Below are 16,294 nucleotides of genomic sequence, written 5' to 3'. Positions count from 1 at the left end.
TTCTCCCATTCCGTGGGCTGCCTCTTAGTTTTTTTGACTGTTTCCTTGGCTGTGCAGAAGCTTTTTATCTTGATGAAGTCCCACAAGTTCATTTTTTCTTTTGTTTCTCTTGCCTTTGGAGATGTGTCATGAAAAAGGTTGCTGTGGCTGATGTCGTAGAGGTTGGCCTATGCTCTTCTCTAGGATTTTGATGGATTCCTGTCTCACATCGAGGTCTTTCATCCATTTGGAGTTTATCTTTGTGTCTGGTGTGAGAGAGTTGATTTCCTGGAGTTTAAAACAAGCATCAATGACTTGTTAGAATTTAAATTAAATTAGTGCTTTTACCACTTCCAGACAATGCTAGGACCTTGAACAATAACTCCTTTTGCCTGCTTCCACTTTTGTTTGGTATTATGCCTTTCAGTTATGGATTTATTCTAGGCACAGTTTACATTATTATTATGTTTTGTACAGTTACTTTTTGTTTCTTTCTGGGATCATATTTCTTCTGAAGAAATTCTTTAATATTTTTTTTAGTGGTATCAGAACTATGCTTATTTCATCATCACTTGTGAAAAATAGTTTTGCTGAGTATCAAATTCTAGGTTAGAAGTGATTTTTCCCCCAAGCACTTTCAAGATTATACCCCTGAAATGAATGCCATTCTTGAAATAAATTGCTGTCAAGTTTATTGTTCAGGTAGTGTGCCTTTTTTCTTTTTCTCCAGCTGCTTTTTATACTTCTTAGTTTTTTATTTTCAGTGGCTTTATTATATGCTCAGTTTTAGTTTTATTTTATCTTGTTTGCAGTGTTGAAAGTTTCTTGAATATGCGGCTTGGTGTCTTTCATCAGTGCAGAAAAATTTCAGCAGTCTGCCTTCAAATATCACTTCTGCATCACGTTTTTTATCCTTTTCTTCTGTAACTCAAAGGATATGTGTGTGCAGCATTATCACCATATCTCTCATATCTTCTATGCCCCTTTCTGTTTTTTGAAAATAATTTTTGGTTTCTTTATTAATGCTGGATATTTATTCTGACCAATCTTCTAATTCAGCACTTTTCTCTTCTTAGTTCAATCTATTATTAAAATCATCAATGGAAACTAAACTTCAGTTGTGAAATTTTTCTACCTTTAGAATTGTAGTTTTCCTTTTGAAAAAGATTTCAGTTTTCTGGTGAAATTCTTTATTTTCGTTTGTATTTATTTCAGTATAGTAATCACAGTTTATTTGTGCTCTATCAGATCACTGTAATAAATGGATAATGTGTGTGCCTTTTTTATTGTGATGTTTTTCTCATAATCCTCTTGCTTGGTAAGCCTGATAATTTTGTAGTGAGTTTTGAATATTGTGATTGAGAATTTATAGTTATTGAAGATGTCATTATATTCCTTAAAACATGGATAACATAAATATCTCACAGATACGGATTTAGGAATTTATGGAAAAGTTTTAATTGAAATAAATATTTTATTTCTTTTCCTTTTTATCTCCTATAATGATGCTTGTCATTACACATCTTCTGAACTTTTTCCTTTCCCACTCACTCCCCAGTTCTATTTTGTGGTGTGTGAAATAAAGTTAGTAGAATAAAAATTTTGTACTTTATTTGAAATTTTGTTTCTTCCTCCTCACCACTAAATCATAAGAACCAAGCTTATTGATGTTTAATTACCCTGCTTTCTTCTTTTACACCCTAGACACTGGCTAATGGTATAAGAATCTTGCACTTCAGCAAGTTTCTACTCACTTGACCTAGGATTTTAAAACTGAATATGACCTAAAAGATCATAATTTCTCTCAATTAAATGATGAATAAACTGTGGCTGAGACATAAAAAACTTGCTTGAGCCCATATGGATATTAATATGAATACAGATAATAGAACCAAAAGTTTTAAATTTTAGCTCTATTGTCCCTTTCCACTTTTAAATGAGCCTATTTGGCAATAATAAAGGAAATAGGATTGTGAATAAAAAACTATATGTAATATACTTTACATTTTCACTTAGAGGTACTTTGAAATTACTCTCAGATTTTTCTCCCCAGAGAAAATATATTTTAGCACAGTACTTTATAGGGAGGTTGAACCATTAAGAGTAATGTAAAGATATATGCCATATGCACAAATGTGCTTTCATAGGATAAGTTTTCATAATTAATTTTTTGGTCAAATTTGACATAGCTGCATAAATTATTTATAAGTCTTTAAAAGATTGCTTCAACTTCACCTGTTATTTCTGGACAGTGTGGCAGACCAATGTAAATTTTTACAAATAGGAGAGAAATACAGCTTATTAAAATTTTATTCTGCAGTTTTGTAGTGATGAAGGGCATCTAGACTCCAATGCAAAGTTAAATTTTCTAGTGTAACATCTTTTTGGAATGCTTCCCATTATATTAAGTACAGATGTCTCAAAACTCTATCTGGTTTTCTTAACCTAAATTCATGGTCAAGGAAGGAGTTTAATTTCTGTAACAAGGTTGAAATATAACTAAAAATTTTAAAGAAACTACCAAATGAAAAGATCAGTTATTAAGGTAATCTATAATATTGATTGAAAGAATGGTTTGGAAAAAGATTAAAAGATTTTCTCTACCTATGGAGTTGTCTGTGGAATTAAGACCAGAGAGTCTATAATTGTTGAGAACTTAACCTCCCCCAAAATAGTTGAGCATTGAAAAACAAATGCAGGTGATAATTCAAAAACTTAATATTATCCAACAGATGTGAAAATGGGTCAAATGTCAAGAGTCTTGTTTTCTCTTGAAATATCTATATATTTACATGAAAGAAAATACAAACTGAAAGAAGCATGTGATACTGTTGATGCCATTTTTTCCATTGTGAATATTTTCAAAATGTTGAAATATGTGCTAAAAATATTCTATAAATCACCATGCCTACATAGTTAACATCACATTGTCAGTTTGGCTGTTAAATACTTGACATTCACTTTTTTCAAAAGTAAATTGGTTTATAGTATGGTTTTGGAGTTTCACACCAGTCATAGTTCCATAATAGAAGGTAAATCAACCTTAACTGATGGTATTTTCAACACATTTATTATCACTTCTGTTTTTTTAGCTGTTGTATATGAAAATGTTTTCAAATTGTCATTATCGGTAACAGATAAGTAATCTGGAAATTTGATTAGTGTTCAGATTATTTAGTGTTTGGGTGATCTGAGTGCCGAGGGGAAAGTCATGTTAGTAGAAAGAGTAAGAATCTTTGAAAAACTAAAGGGAATGATAAATGTACTGTTAAATATTATACAAGAAATGAATCCAGCAACATTATTCTAATTCTTTGCTACTTTGAATACTGGGAAGCAAAAGTGTTTCAATTGATTTTATATTTTCTAGTAATTTCTCATTTATCTTCTCACTATTCTTTATATTACCATTTTTCCACATTTGTTTTATACATTGACACAAAAATAATACTTCGAGTCTCACACACAACTTAAAAATTAAAGAATATATTTGTGGTTTGTGCTTTACATGTAAAAGTGTCAATAATAGAATTATTGATCTCCTGGACCCAATGTCTTCATAGGTAAGGAGGATTTTTTAATATTTAAGGAATTCTAGGTAGTATATACACAAGCAGAAGACTAAATTTCTTTTTCAGTGGAAATAATTGATGACATTTTCTTTTGGCCATATTTATAAGTAAGTCTAAGTGGTATCATTCAGTAAATCAAACAGATGATTAAAAGTTAATAATGTGGTTTATTTTCAATGTTTTAGTTTTTACTGGAACCCAAACATTTTATAGAGTAGTATATCTACAGGAAAATATTAGTATTTTGATTTGCTGCATAAAAGCAAAGATATGTACTTTCACAGTTTATATGAACTGTGATTTATTAGTAGTTGAAGAAATTCTGCCTAGATGCATCTAATTTGAAAAATGGTGTCAAGATACTGACCAAAAGTGTTTTTACTATGATTTTGGCCTCTAGAAAATTTAAATCTCCACATATTATTTTTTAGTTAACATTAAAAGTAGGTGATATAGGGAGAAATTAAAGAAATGGATTTTTAGCAATTTAAATTTTAGATTTCCAAACGGAAACTCACACAAGAATGCTATTCAAATAGTTTGTTACTTTAAAGATAACATCAACAAAAAGATATTAAGTGCTGCAAAGAGGAATATAAATTCATTTCATGATTAACATAGAAGTAATGTACAAACATCCCATGAAAATCATAGAAAACACTCAAGAAATTTATAAGATATATTTTAGTATGGAAATAAATGAAAAATTAAAACCTTTAATTTCAGTTAGGAATTATATAAAGCCACTCCCTAAATAGAATAGACCAATACAAATTCCTCTAGTAAAGATTGGTGGGCACGACTAAAGTGTATTAATTTTGCAATATTTTAGTGAAAACTGATATCCTTTTTTATAATCTTAACGATGTATTTAAATTAGAGATAAGGAAAATAAAGAATACTTAAAAGTCATTGAAATTGGTAAATAGTTAATGAACTTAAGGCAAATAAAGCATGACAAAGTAAAAACTCACCCTTTCATCCACATGATGGCGCTGGAAACCGCAAGTTTGGTGGTTGGCTTTTTTTTTTTTTTTCCCTTTCCCGATAAAGGAATACAGTGAGTTTATTTTCCTTACAGAGAAAGGAAAAGGCTACTCCGTTTTTTACTCTCCTCCTGAAGCTGAAAAGGTGAGCAAACAAAAAATTATAGCAAATTGGGAATTAGGTTTCCAAAAGCTATCGTGTGGTGGTTCAATAGACATTTGAAAATTGCAACAAATTTGCGATGGTATATTCCCAGAGAAGAAGTCCTGGTTCCCTGCGCCTGCTGCTCTGGCTTCTACTGTTCGCAGTCTGGGAGGCCGGGAGTGGCCAGGTCCACTACTCGGTCCTGGAGGAGGTCAAACACGGCACCTTCGTGGGCCGCATCGCGCAAGACCTGGGGCTGGAGCTGGCGGAGCTGGTGCCGCGCCTGTTCCGGGTGGCGTCCAAAGGTCATAGAGACCTTCTGGAGGTAAATCTGCAGAATGGCATTTTGTTTGTGAATTCTCGGATCGACCGGGAGGAGCTGTGCGGGCGGAGCGCGGAGTGTAGCATCCACCTGGAGGTGATCGTGGACAGGCCGCTGCAGGTTTTCCATGTGGAGGTGGAGGTGAAGGACATTAACGACAACCCGCCAAGGTTCTTCCGACAGGAACAAAGATTATTTATTTTAGAGTCAAGAGTAGTGGATTCCCGGTTTCCGCTAGAGGGCGCATCTGATATGGATGTTGGAGTAAACGCAGAATTGAGATACAAATTAAATCCTAATGAATATTTTGACTTGGATGTTAAAGCAAATGAAGAAGAAACAAACATTTTAGAGCTAGTCTTAAAGAAGGCAGTAGATCGAGAAGAAATCCAGGAACATCTTTTATTACTGACTGCAATTGATGGAGGAAAACCTGAACTAACAGGTACAGTTCAATTATTGATCAACGTATTGGATGCGAATGATAATGCCCCTAAATTTGATAAATCAATTTATAATATCAGATTATTAGAAAATGCACCGAATGGGACATTAGTTATTAAACTGAACGCCTCAGATGCAGATGAAGGCATTAATAAGGAAATAGTATACCTCTTTAGTGATCTTGTTCTTGACAACGTCAAATCTAAATTTGTAATCGATTCGAATAGTGGGGAAATAACAGTTACGGGAGAACTGGATTACGAAGTCTGTAATTTATACGAAATTAATATTGATGCTGTAGATAGAAGTCCATTCCCATTAACTGGACACTGCAAAGTAATAGTAAAACTTCTGGATGAGAATGATAACACCCCAGAGATGGTCATAACTTCCATATCTCTGCCGGTCCAAGAGGACGCTTCAGTGGGTACCGTCATCGCCCTGATTAGTTTGTCCGACCGAGACTCCGGTCTCAATGGGCAGGTGACCTGCACCCTGTCGCCCGACGTTCCCTTCAAGCTGTTGTCCACTTTCAAGAATTACTATTCGCTGGTGCTGGAAAGCGCCCTGGACCGAGAGAGCGTGGAGAACTATGAACTGGTGGTGACAGCGCGAGATGGGGGATCGCCTTCGCTGTCCACCACAGCTAGCATGTACGTGGAAGTGGCTGACGTGAACGACAACGCGCCTGCATTCGCGCAGACCGAGTACACAGGTGTTCGTGAAGGAGAACAACCCGCCCGGCTGCCACATCTTCACGGTGTCTGCGCGCGACGCCGACGCGCAGGAGAACGCGCTGGTGTCCTACTCGCTGGTGGAGCGGCGCGTGGGCGAGCGCGCGCTGTCGAGCTACGTGTCGGTGCACGCGGAGAGCGGCAAGGTGTACGCGCTGCAGCCGCTGGACCACGAGGAGCTGGAGCTGCTGCAGTTCCAAGTGAGCGCGCGCGACGCGGGCGTGCCTCCGCTGGGCAGCAACGTGACGCTGCAGGTGTTCGTGCTGGACGAGAACGACAACGCGCCCGCGCTGCTGCCGCTGCGGCCTGGGGCGGGCGGCGCGGGCGGCGCGCTGAGCGAGCTGGTGTCGCGGTCGGTGGGCGCGGGCCACGTGGTGGCGAAGGTGCGCGCGGTGGACGCGGACTCTGGCTACAACGCGTGGCTGTCGTATGAGCTGCAGCCGGCGGCGGGGGGCGCGCGCAGCCCGTTCCGCGTGGCGCTGTACACGGGCGAGATCAGCACGACGCGCAGCCTGGACGAGGCGGACTTGGCGCGCCAGCGCCTGCTGGTGCTGGTGAAGGACCACGGCGAGCCGGCGCTGACGGCCACGGCCACCGTGCTGCTGTCGCTGGTGGAGAGCGGCCAGGCGCCAAAGGCGTCGTCGCGGGTGTTGGCGGGCGCGGCGGGCGCGGAGGCGGCGCTGGTGGGTCAACGTGTACCTGATCATCGCCATCTGCGCCGTGTCCAGCCTGTTGGTGCTGACGCTGCTGCTGTACACGGCGCTGCGGTGCTCGGCGCTGCCCACGGAGGGCGCGTGCGGGCCTGGGAAGCCCACGCTCGTGTGCTCCAGCGCGGTGGGGAGCTGGTCGTACTCGCAGCAGAGGCGGCAGAGGGTGTGCTCTGGGGAGGGTCCGCCCAAGACCGACCTCATGGCCTTCAGCCCCAGCCTACCTCAGGGTCCCAGCTCTGCAGACACTGTGAGTCTCAAAAATATTTTTCACAATAATTTTCGTTTTAAATCTTTAATATTTATTATTTCCCTCCATCTTTTTATTTTAAATTATGGTTTTATACTTGATTATTATCTCATCATTTCAGATGTAAGTTCTGTATTGGTACTAATTCATTTACTCAAAATTACAGTTATGCTTAGAATTCATTTTAATTTGTTGCAGATAATCGCTTTGCAGTAAAGAATTTATTTCAGTAGCATTCCCTTTTTTAAAATTTTAAAAGTTGGTTTGAATGGATTGCTTTTCTTTGCATGATAGAAATTGTTTCCCAAATAAAATTTAGTAAATATTTTAATTTTTCAATCTTTAGTAAATGTTGTAGGGAGGTACTTGTATGACATATTTGGAGTTATTTAGTTTCACATCTCATATTACCACTGCACTGAAATGTTTTAAGGTCACTATGTCACTTTGCCTTTTCTTTTCCATTGATATCAGTTATTTTAGTGTTTTTATTATACCAATTTAATTTCCTTTTTAAGTTAATATCTGTACATTGGATGATTCTCTTAAGGTTTCTCTAAATGGTTGGCTTTCGCATACTTATGATGAATTTGATATTTATGATTATTTTTTACCTGTAGGGGCTTCATTTATTTTTGAATAGGAAATACACTTATATGGTTTACAATGGTTTGAAATGTCTCTCTTCCACCTTCGATATCGAGCAACTTAATATACCTTCTTGAACATTTCTAAGGCGGTTTTTTTTAAAGATTATATTTATTTATTTGACAGAGATAGAGACAGCCAGCGAGAGAGGGAACACAAGCAGGGGGAGTGGGAGAGGAAGAAGCAGGCTCACATGGAGGAGCCTGATGTGGGGCTCGATCCCATAACGCCAGGATCACGCCCTGAGCTGAAGGCAGACGCCTAACCGCTGTGCCACCCAGGCGCCCCTAGGCGGTTTTTTTTTTTAAAGGAATATTTACACCAAAGGTGCGGTTTGATTCACAACCCTGAGACAAGAGTCACATGTTCTACTGACTGAGCCAGCTAGGTGCCTGTCTTCCTTGACTATTTGAAACGCCACAATTTCTTGGTGATCTTTCTACAGTTATTTTCTTTATATACAAATAAACACCTCTCTTCTAAGACATAATAGCTATGTCACTTTTCCTGTTTTTCTTAATATATCTTGATAATTATTATTTATCAGTACTTGAGGATGTGTCTGTCACATTCCTTTTTCCAGATTTATGGTGCCCTACTTTGCGATATATCATAATTTTTTCCCATACCCTAACATCAACATTTAGTGAAACAATGATTAGTTTTTCTCTAACTTGCATTTTTTTCAATTGACAAATTATTATATTGGTAAGAAGCAATTTTTAACTCTCACAGCTGGGAAAATCCTAACATATTTAAATTAGACATTATTGGTATCTTTTGTTTTTGTTTTTTATGATGTTTTATGTCAGTTATATTTCAATTTTGAAAATGCACACTAAATTTCAAAGACAGTACAAACCTTAAAATGAAAAATATTTCATCAATACTTTTGAAAGTAATATTTACATGTTGAAATGGTAGTGTTTGGGATACATTCATTTAAATAAAATATACTATTAAAATTTCACCTACTTGTTTTTACTTTTTAAAAATGTGGCAACTGGGGTGCCTGGGTGGTTCAAACGGTTGTGTGTCTGACTTTTGGTTTTGGCTTAGGTCATGATCTCAGGATCTTGGGATGAGCCCTGTCTCAGGCTGGGCACTGATTGAGGAGCCTGCTTGGGATTCTCTCTCTCCCTTTCCCTCTGCCTCCTCTCCCTCTTCTCCACCCCCCCTTGCATTCATTCTCTCTAATAAAAAAAATGGAGCTACTAAGGGACACCCAGTTGGCTCAGTAGGTAGAGTGCATGACTCCTGATCTCACTGTTGTGAGTTTGAGCCTGATGTTGGGTGTAGAGATTATTTTGAAAATGTGGCTCCTTGAACATTTTATTTTATTAAGGATTTTATTTATTTATTTGAGATATATATATATATATATATATATATAGAGAGAGAGAGAGAGAGAGAGAGAGAGAGAGAGAGAGCATGAGCACGAGCAGGGGAGCGGGGAGGAGTGGGAGAAGGAGAAGCAGGCTACCAACTGAGCAAGGAGCAGGACTGGGGCTCGATGCCAGGACCCTGGGATCATGACCTGAGCCGATGGCAGCCACTTAACTGACTGAGCCACCCAGATGCCCCTCCTTGAACATTTTTAATTGCACATTGGCTTGCATTATATTTCTTCCAGAGTTTAGCAACATGGAGATCTTTCACAAACTTGGTAAGAGTAGACTGCCTGAGATTAAGTAATACCTCACAAATTGTTTTTACTCGGATAAGACTGAATCATTATCTAATACTGTTATGTCTAAAATTCAATAACAAAATTCACCAGTAAAATTCTCCTAGACTTTTTTAAATGGTTCTTGCTTTAGAATACAATGATGAGTTTATGTGTGTATATGTATGTATTGACATACAGTGTTATGTTAGTTTCAGATGTACAATATAGTGATTCAACATTTCTATACGTTATTCAGGGATCATCATGGCAAGTGTACTCTTAATCCCCTTCACCTATTTCACCCATTCGCCCAACCCCCCTCCACTCTGGTGACTATCAATTTGTTCTCTATAGTTAAGAGTCTCTTTTTTTTTTGGTTTGTCTCTTTTCATTTGTTTTCTTTCTCAAATTCCACATATGAGTGAAATCATATGGTATTTATCTTTCTCTGACTTATTTATCTTAGCATTATACTTTCTAGAACCATCCATGTTGTTGCTAATAGCAAGACGTCTTTATTTTTTATAGCTGAGTAATATCTTATGCCACATCTTTGTCCATTCATCTTTTGATGGTCACTTGAGATGCTTTTGTAATTTGGCTATTGTAATTAATCCTGCAATAAACATAGGGGTGCATATATCCCTTTGGTATAGTGTTCATATTCCTTGGGTAAATACCCAGTAGTGAAATTACTGGATCATAGGGTAGTTCTATTTTTAATATCTTGAGGAACCTCCTTACAGTCTTCCATAGTGGCTGTGCCAGTTTGCATTCTCACCAACAGTGCATGAGGGTTCCTTTTTCTCGCTAACATCCTCGCTAACACCTGTCGTTTCTTGTGTTGATTTTAGCCATTCTGACAGGCGTGAGGTGACATCTTATTGTAGTTTTGATTTGCATTACCCTGAGGATGAGTGATGTTGAACATCTTTTTATGTGTCAGTTATCCATCTGAATATCTTCTTTGGAGAAATGTCTGTTCATGTTTTCTGCCCAGTTTAATCGGACTATTTGTTTTTTAGGTGTTGAGTTGTACAAGTTCTTTATATTTTTGGATGCTAACCATTTATTGGATATGTCATTTGTAAATATCTTTCCCATTCAGTTGGTCTTACTTTAGTTTTGTCGATAGTTTCCTTTGCTATGCAGAAGCTTTTTATTTTGATGTAGTCCCAGTAGTTTAATTTCACTTTTCTTTTCTTGGCCTCAGGAGACATATCTAGAAAAATGTTGCAATGGCTGATGTAAGAGAAATTAATGCCTGTGCTCTTTATTGGTATTTATTGTTGCTTTTTGTTTTCAGATTTTAAAAATAAGTACCATGATACAAAATCCTCTCTTGGGTTTGTTGTTTATCAAGGCAATTCTTTATAACAAAGCTGTACATTTGACTTTACCATAGGCAAAAGCAGTGTCTATCTCAAATATTCCACATTTCATATGACAAAATGTTAATTTCCTTTTTATTACTTTGGCTATTTCTTACATTCTCACATGTATTTAATTGTATAAATATACTTGTATCATACTATTTAAGTGTTTCTAGTACCGTATTGCTTTGAGGAAGTCCTGTAAATTGAGAGGGAGTTCTCACCCCTAAATTTGTAGTTAACACTTGTCAGCTTTTGAAAAAATTAAGTTATTTTTATTTTTTATTTTATTTTTTTTAAAGATTTTATTTATTTATTTGACACAGAGAGACAGCCAGCGAGAGAGGGAACACAAGAGGGGGAGTGGGAGAGGAAGAAGCAGGCTCCTCGCGGAGAAGCCTGATGTGGGGCTCGATCCCACAATGCTGGGATCACGCCCTGAGCTGAAGGCAGCTGCTTAATGACTGCGCCACCCAGGCGCCCCCCCCCAAAAATTAAGTTATTTTTAAAATATAAATTCTTTATTTATATTGTAACTAAAATATTTCTTTGCTGGGAGAGGAAGCTGTCCATAAATTGACTAAAGGTTTTCTCTACATAATCTTCTTCCTTGACTGGAATGAAGTATTTGAGTATATAAATGAACAAATATATAAGCTATTTCTTATGAGAAGACCAATATTTTTCTTTCCATTTTTTTTTTAAATATTTTATTTATTGGGGCTCCTGGGTGTCTCAGTCGTTAAGCGTCTGCCTTCAGCTCAGGGCATGATCCCAGCATTCTGGGATCGAGCCCCACATCAGGCTCCTCCGCTATGAGCCTGATTCTTCCTCTCCCACTCCCCCTGCTTGTCTCTCTCTCGCTGGCTGTCTCTCTCACTGGCTGTCTCTGTGTCAAATAAATAAATAAATCTTTTTTTTAAAAGATTTTATTTATTTATTTGAGAGAGAGAGTGAAGAGAGAGTATAAGGGAGGTAGAGTCAGAGGGAGAAGCAGACTCCCTGCTGAGCAGGGAGCCCAATGTGGGGCACCCCTCCTTTTCCGTGTTTATTTTACAGGAAGCATTTCAGTAACATTGCATAATTTTCCACTGGGAGCCAATAAGCAGGATTATTACAAAAGTCCCCATTAATTGGATTATCTATCACTCTTCTAGAAATTACTAGGAAACTATCAAATAGAGATTTGATAGTTAACTTTAATTAGCTAGTTTTATTTTTATTTTTTAAATATTTTAATTATTTGTTTGATAGAAGGAGCACAAACGGGGGGGTAGTGAGTGGCAAAGGGGGGGGAGAAGACTCCCTGCTGAGCAAGGAGCCCCACAAGGGGGCTCAATCTTAGAGATCATGACCTGAGCTGAAGTCAAATACTTAACCAACTGAGCCACCTAGATGCCCCTAATTAGCTAATTTTAAAGTAGAAATTCAAAGAGACTCTTCACATAGACCAAAATATGAAAAATCTTAACCACTATAGATAACTTTCAACAATAAGACTGCAAGCTAGGGGTGCCTGGGTGGCTCAGTTAGTTAAGTGGCAGGTTCTAGATCTCAGCTCAGGTCTTGATCTCAGGGTCGTGAGTTCAAGCCCTGCATTGGGCTAAAAAAAAAAAACCTGCAAACTAATATATCTTTTGTCAAGGCTTAACTTCCTGCAAGCAAAGGGAAATTTCATTTTGGGAGATATTATTGGTTAGCACATGAACTCTCTGTTTACCCAAAATGACAGCAATAGAAATTCAGTGATGGGGAGTATTACACAGATCTCGGTCAATTCTTTTAAGATGAAGCTTCTCATAGTGGTGGGGGAGCTTTGTACTATTACAGTTGCTATGAGGTTTTACAAGTATATGAGAATTTTGGGGGGTGGGTGTTGGCAAGTGTCCATTTGAAAAGTCTTTTTTGTGTGTGTGCATTTTGAGGAAGAGTTTGATCATCTCCAGTTGATAATATTACAGATGAATTCATGGTAAAATTGACATTTGGGCTTCATTTTGATATCGGGGTAACATTTTCACAGGTAAAGATGGAGGCAATTTTAGAAACACCTTGAACAAAGGTTGTGCTGAGGAAGAAGACAAGGAAGTGATCTAGATTGTCTGCAAAATAGAATTCACATTGGAGAGTAGTTAAAAATAACACTGGAAACGTTGACTTGTGATTGCATCTCAGGTCATGTAGAAGTGACTCTACTGTCATGGAATTTCTATCTTTAGTGCAATTCAATAATAGCTGCACTCATGAAGATAAATATGGTAGTATGTGAAAAGACAGATGGACTGTTGACAGATTTTGAATAAGGCAGGTAAGGGAGGAGGACTAATAAAAAATTCATATAGGTGGGGCGCCTGGGTGGCACAGTGGTTGAGCTTCTGCCTTCGGCTCAGGGCGTGATCCCAGCGTTAAGGGATCGAGCCCCACATCAGGCTCCCCTGCTATGAGCCTGCTTCTTCCTCTCCCACTCCCCCTGCTTGTGTTCCCTCTCTCGCTGGCTGTCTCTATCTCTGTCAAATAAATAAATAAAATCTTTAAAAAAAAATTCATATAGGTGACATGTAGAATGTTCATGCCATGGGGGTTAGTAATGATATCTCTTCATAATCTTCAAATTGTAATCAAATTATTTTCTGGGAGTCATCAGCATGCATGGGTGAAAATAACAATTAGAACCATAGAAAGGGGGGCACCTGGGTGGCTCAGTCGGTTAAGCGGTTAAGTGTCTGCCTTTGGCTCAGGTCATGATCCCATAGGATCATGCCCCACATCTCACTCCCTGCTCAGCAGGGAGCCTGCTTCTCCCTCTCCCTTGGCTCCTCCTCACTGCTCGCTGGTGCTCTCTCTCTCTCTCTGCTGTCTCTTTCTCTAAAAACAAACAAAAAATAAAAATAAAATCTTTTTTAAAAAAAGAGAACCATAGAAAGGGGGAGGAAGATGTGAGTTTGGGAATACCTTCAGTAAAAGTCCTGGAAGTGGATGAGAGCCCTTAAAGGAAAGCATATACAAAGTTGAGATTGAGAGAAAAGGATGAGGTCATTTAGGAGCAGCTGAAGGATCAGAGCCTTAAAGAGTTATGGGTAGATATTCCACTAGAATTTGCAGTGATGAAGTATGTGAAGGAAAGTGTTTTGAGGAGGAGGCCCAATATAAACTGCAGGAAAATTTAGAAATGCTGTAAAGAATATGTACTATAATTTTCCTCTTCAATTATTAAATAAAAGAAACAGCCTTGGGAGTATTTAATATTCATCAAAGAAAGAAAGAATGGACTTCAATAATCTATAAGGTTTTAAAAATATGGATAGGGGTGCCTGGGTGGCACGGCAGTTAAGTGTCTGCCTTTGGCTCAGGGCGTGATCCTGGCGTTGTGGGGTTGAGCCCCACATCAGGCTCCTCCGCTATGAGCCTGCTTCTTTCTCTCCCACTCCCCCTGCTTGTGTTCCCTCTCTCTCTGGCTGTCTCTATCTCTGTCAAATAAATAAATAAAATCTTAAAAAAAATAAAAAATAAAAATCTGGATAAACTTTGTTAATTTAAAATTACATTCCATTATTTTCTCAGAGCAAAATATAGTAGCATGTCCTATAACAGAAATATATGCACATGTTTCTTTTCTACACAAAGTGTAGTATAGTTTGCACTTCTAATTCCCAGACTATTTAAGATCACAAATTTTCTGAAGTGGTTGATAACAGTAATTAAATTATTGCGAGAGAAGTTGTTTTGTTATGAATTATCTGATCCCTCACCCTGCTCTAAATTAACAAAAGAAATCAGACGGATGAAACTGGCTCTGCAAATTACAAACATAAGGAGATTTACTATTAAAGTAAGGCAATTTAGATTTTTCTTTTTTTAACTTAGAGGACTACAGCTTAGCGTGGTTATGAGTTCATTTCTTACCCTTTGTAGCCGCATGATGTCGCTGTCTACCATGAAGTCAATCTAGTTATTACAGTATGCAAAATCCATTCCTCCTATTACTGATTAGTTCCACGAGTGCTCAGTGATGTCAGGCGCAGAAAAATTGGGTTAACAGACTTGGGATCATACAGATTTCATCTTAATTGCGAGACAAGATCTTCTGATGGAAATAAAACAAGTATTTGACATGGTTATTACCCTGGAAGGCCGACTGGGATCTCAGTATCTGCTGCTCTCGCTTCTGCTCCTTGCAGCGTGGGAGGAGGGCAGCGGCCAGGTTCAGTACTCCGTCGCCGAGGAGGCCAAACACGGCACCTTCGTCGGCCGCATCGCCCAGGACTTGGGGCTGGAGCTGGCGGAGCTGGTGCCGCGCCTGTTCCGGGTGGCGTCCAAAGGCCATGGGGACCTTCTGGAGGTAAATCTGCAGAATGGCATTTTGTTTGTGAATTCTCGGATCGACCGGGAGGAGCTGTGCGGGCGGAGTCTGGAGTGCAGCATCCACCTGGAGGTGATCGTGGACAGGCCGCTGCAGGTTTTCCATGTAGAGGTGGAGGTGAAGGATATTAACGACAACGCGCCGGTGTTTCGTTTAAAGGAACAAAGGGTGCTGATTTACGAATCAAGGCTGCCAGATTCTCTGTTTCCACTAGAGGGCGCGTCAGATGCAGATGTTGGCTCGAATTCCCTCTTATCCTATAAACTCAGTTCCAGCGAATACTTCGCCCTAGATGTGAAAACAAACAGTGATGACAATACACAGATTGGGCTCGTGTTAAGGAAATCCTTGGACAGAGAGGAAGCTCCCGAACATAACTTACTGCTGACAGCCACCGACGAAGGCAAACCCGAGCTCACTGGCACTGTTCAGCTGCTGGTCACTGTGCTGGACGTGAATGACAATGCTCCCAGTTTCGAACAAACTGAATATGAAGTAAGGATCTTTGAAAACTCCGGCAACGGAACAATAGTCATCAGACTGAACGCTTCTGATCGGGACGAAGGAGTGAATGGTGAAATTTCATACTCTTTTAATAGCCTTGTTCCAACCGTGGTTAGAGACCAGTTTAGAATAGATCCAAATACTGGAGAAATAGTAACTAAAGGGAATTTAGATTTTGAAAAATTAAATTTATACAAAATTCGTGTTGACGCGACGGACAAAGGCCACCCACCCATGGCTGGACATTGCACTGTTTTATTGAAAGTTTTGGATAAAAATGATAATGTCCCTCAGATTGCATTGACTTCCTTATCCTTGCCTATCCGAGAGGACGCTCAATTAGGTACTGTTATTGCCCTAATTAGCGTGTCAGATCTCGACTTCGGTGCCAACGGGCAAGTGACCTGCTCACTAACCCCCCATGTCCCCTTCAAGCTGGTGTCCACCTTCAAGAATTACTATTCGCTGGTGCTGGAAAGCACCCTGGACCGCGAGAGCGTGGAGAACTATGTTCTAGTAGTGACCGCACGGGACGGAGGCTCGCCTTCGCTCTCCGCCACGGCCAGCGTGTCCGTGGAAGTGGCCGACGTGAACGACAAAA

The 16,294-nt window shown here is 39.2% G+C and overlaps 2 protein-coding genes across 2 annotated transcripts in view; both read left to right on the top strand.

The window, feature by feature from the left end:
- LOC100465967 overlaps positions 1-14,803 on the top strand; it is a 25,088-nt gene extending 10,285 nt beyond the window's left edge. Inside the window, 7 exon segments of the mRNA XM_034653093.1 lie at positions 4,633-4,682; positions 4,795-4,853; positions 4,856-6,162; positions 6,164-6,867; positions 6,869-7,055; positions 7,057-7,139; positions 14,742-14,803. Of these exon segments, the coding sequence (XP_034508984.1) occupies positions 4,633-4,682; positions 4,795-4,853; positions 4,856-6,162; positions 6,164-6,867; positions 6,869-7,055; positions 7,057-7,139; positions 14,742-14,778 (2,427 nt within the window). The 3' untranslated portion in view covers positions 14,779-14,803.
- Positions 14,804-14,841: 38 nt separating this feature from the next.
- Positions 14,842-16,290, top strand: LOC100463713 (protocadherin alpha-6; the record flags this gene model as incomplete). Its single annotated transcript, XM_034653092.1, has 1 exon — positions 14,842-16,290. A coding segment is annotated over exon 1 (1,374 nt), but the record flags the coding sequence as incomplete, so codon positions are not given.
- Between the last annotated feature and the right edge of the window lie 4 nt (positions 16,291-16,294).

This window comes from Ailuropoda melanoleuca, unplaced genomic scaffold (assembly GCF_002007445.2).
Source record: "Ailuropoda melanoleuca isolate Jingjing unplaced genomic scaffold, ASM200744v2 unplaced-scaffold72122, whole genome shotgun sequence".
In the NCBI taxonomy this organism is placed as follows: domain Eukaryota; kingdom Metazoa; phylum Chordata; class Mammalia; order Carnivora; family Ursidae; genus Ailuropoda; species Ailuropoda melanoleuca.
This window is presented reverse-complemented; position numbering and strand designations above follow the sequence as displayed.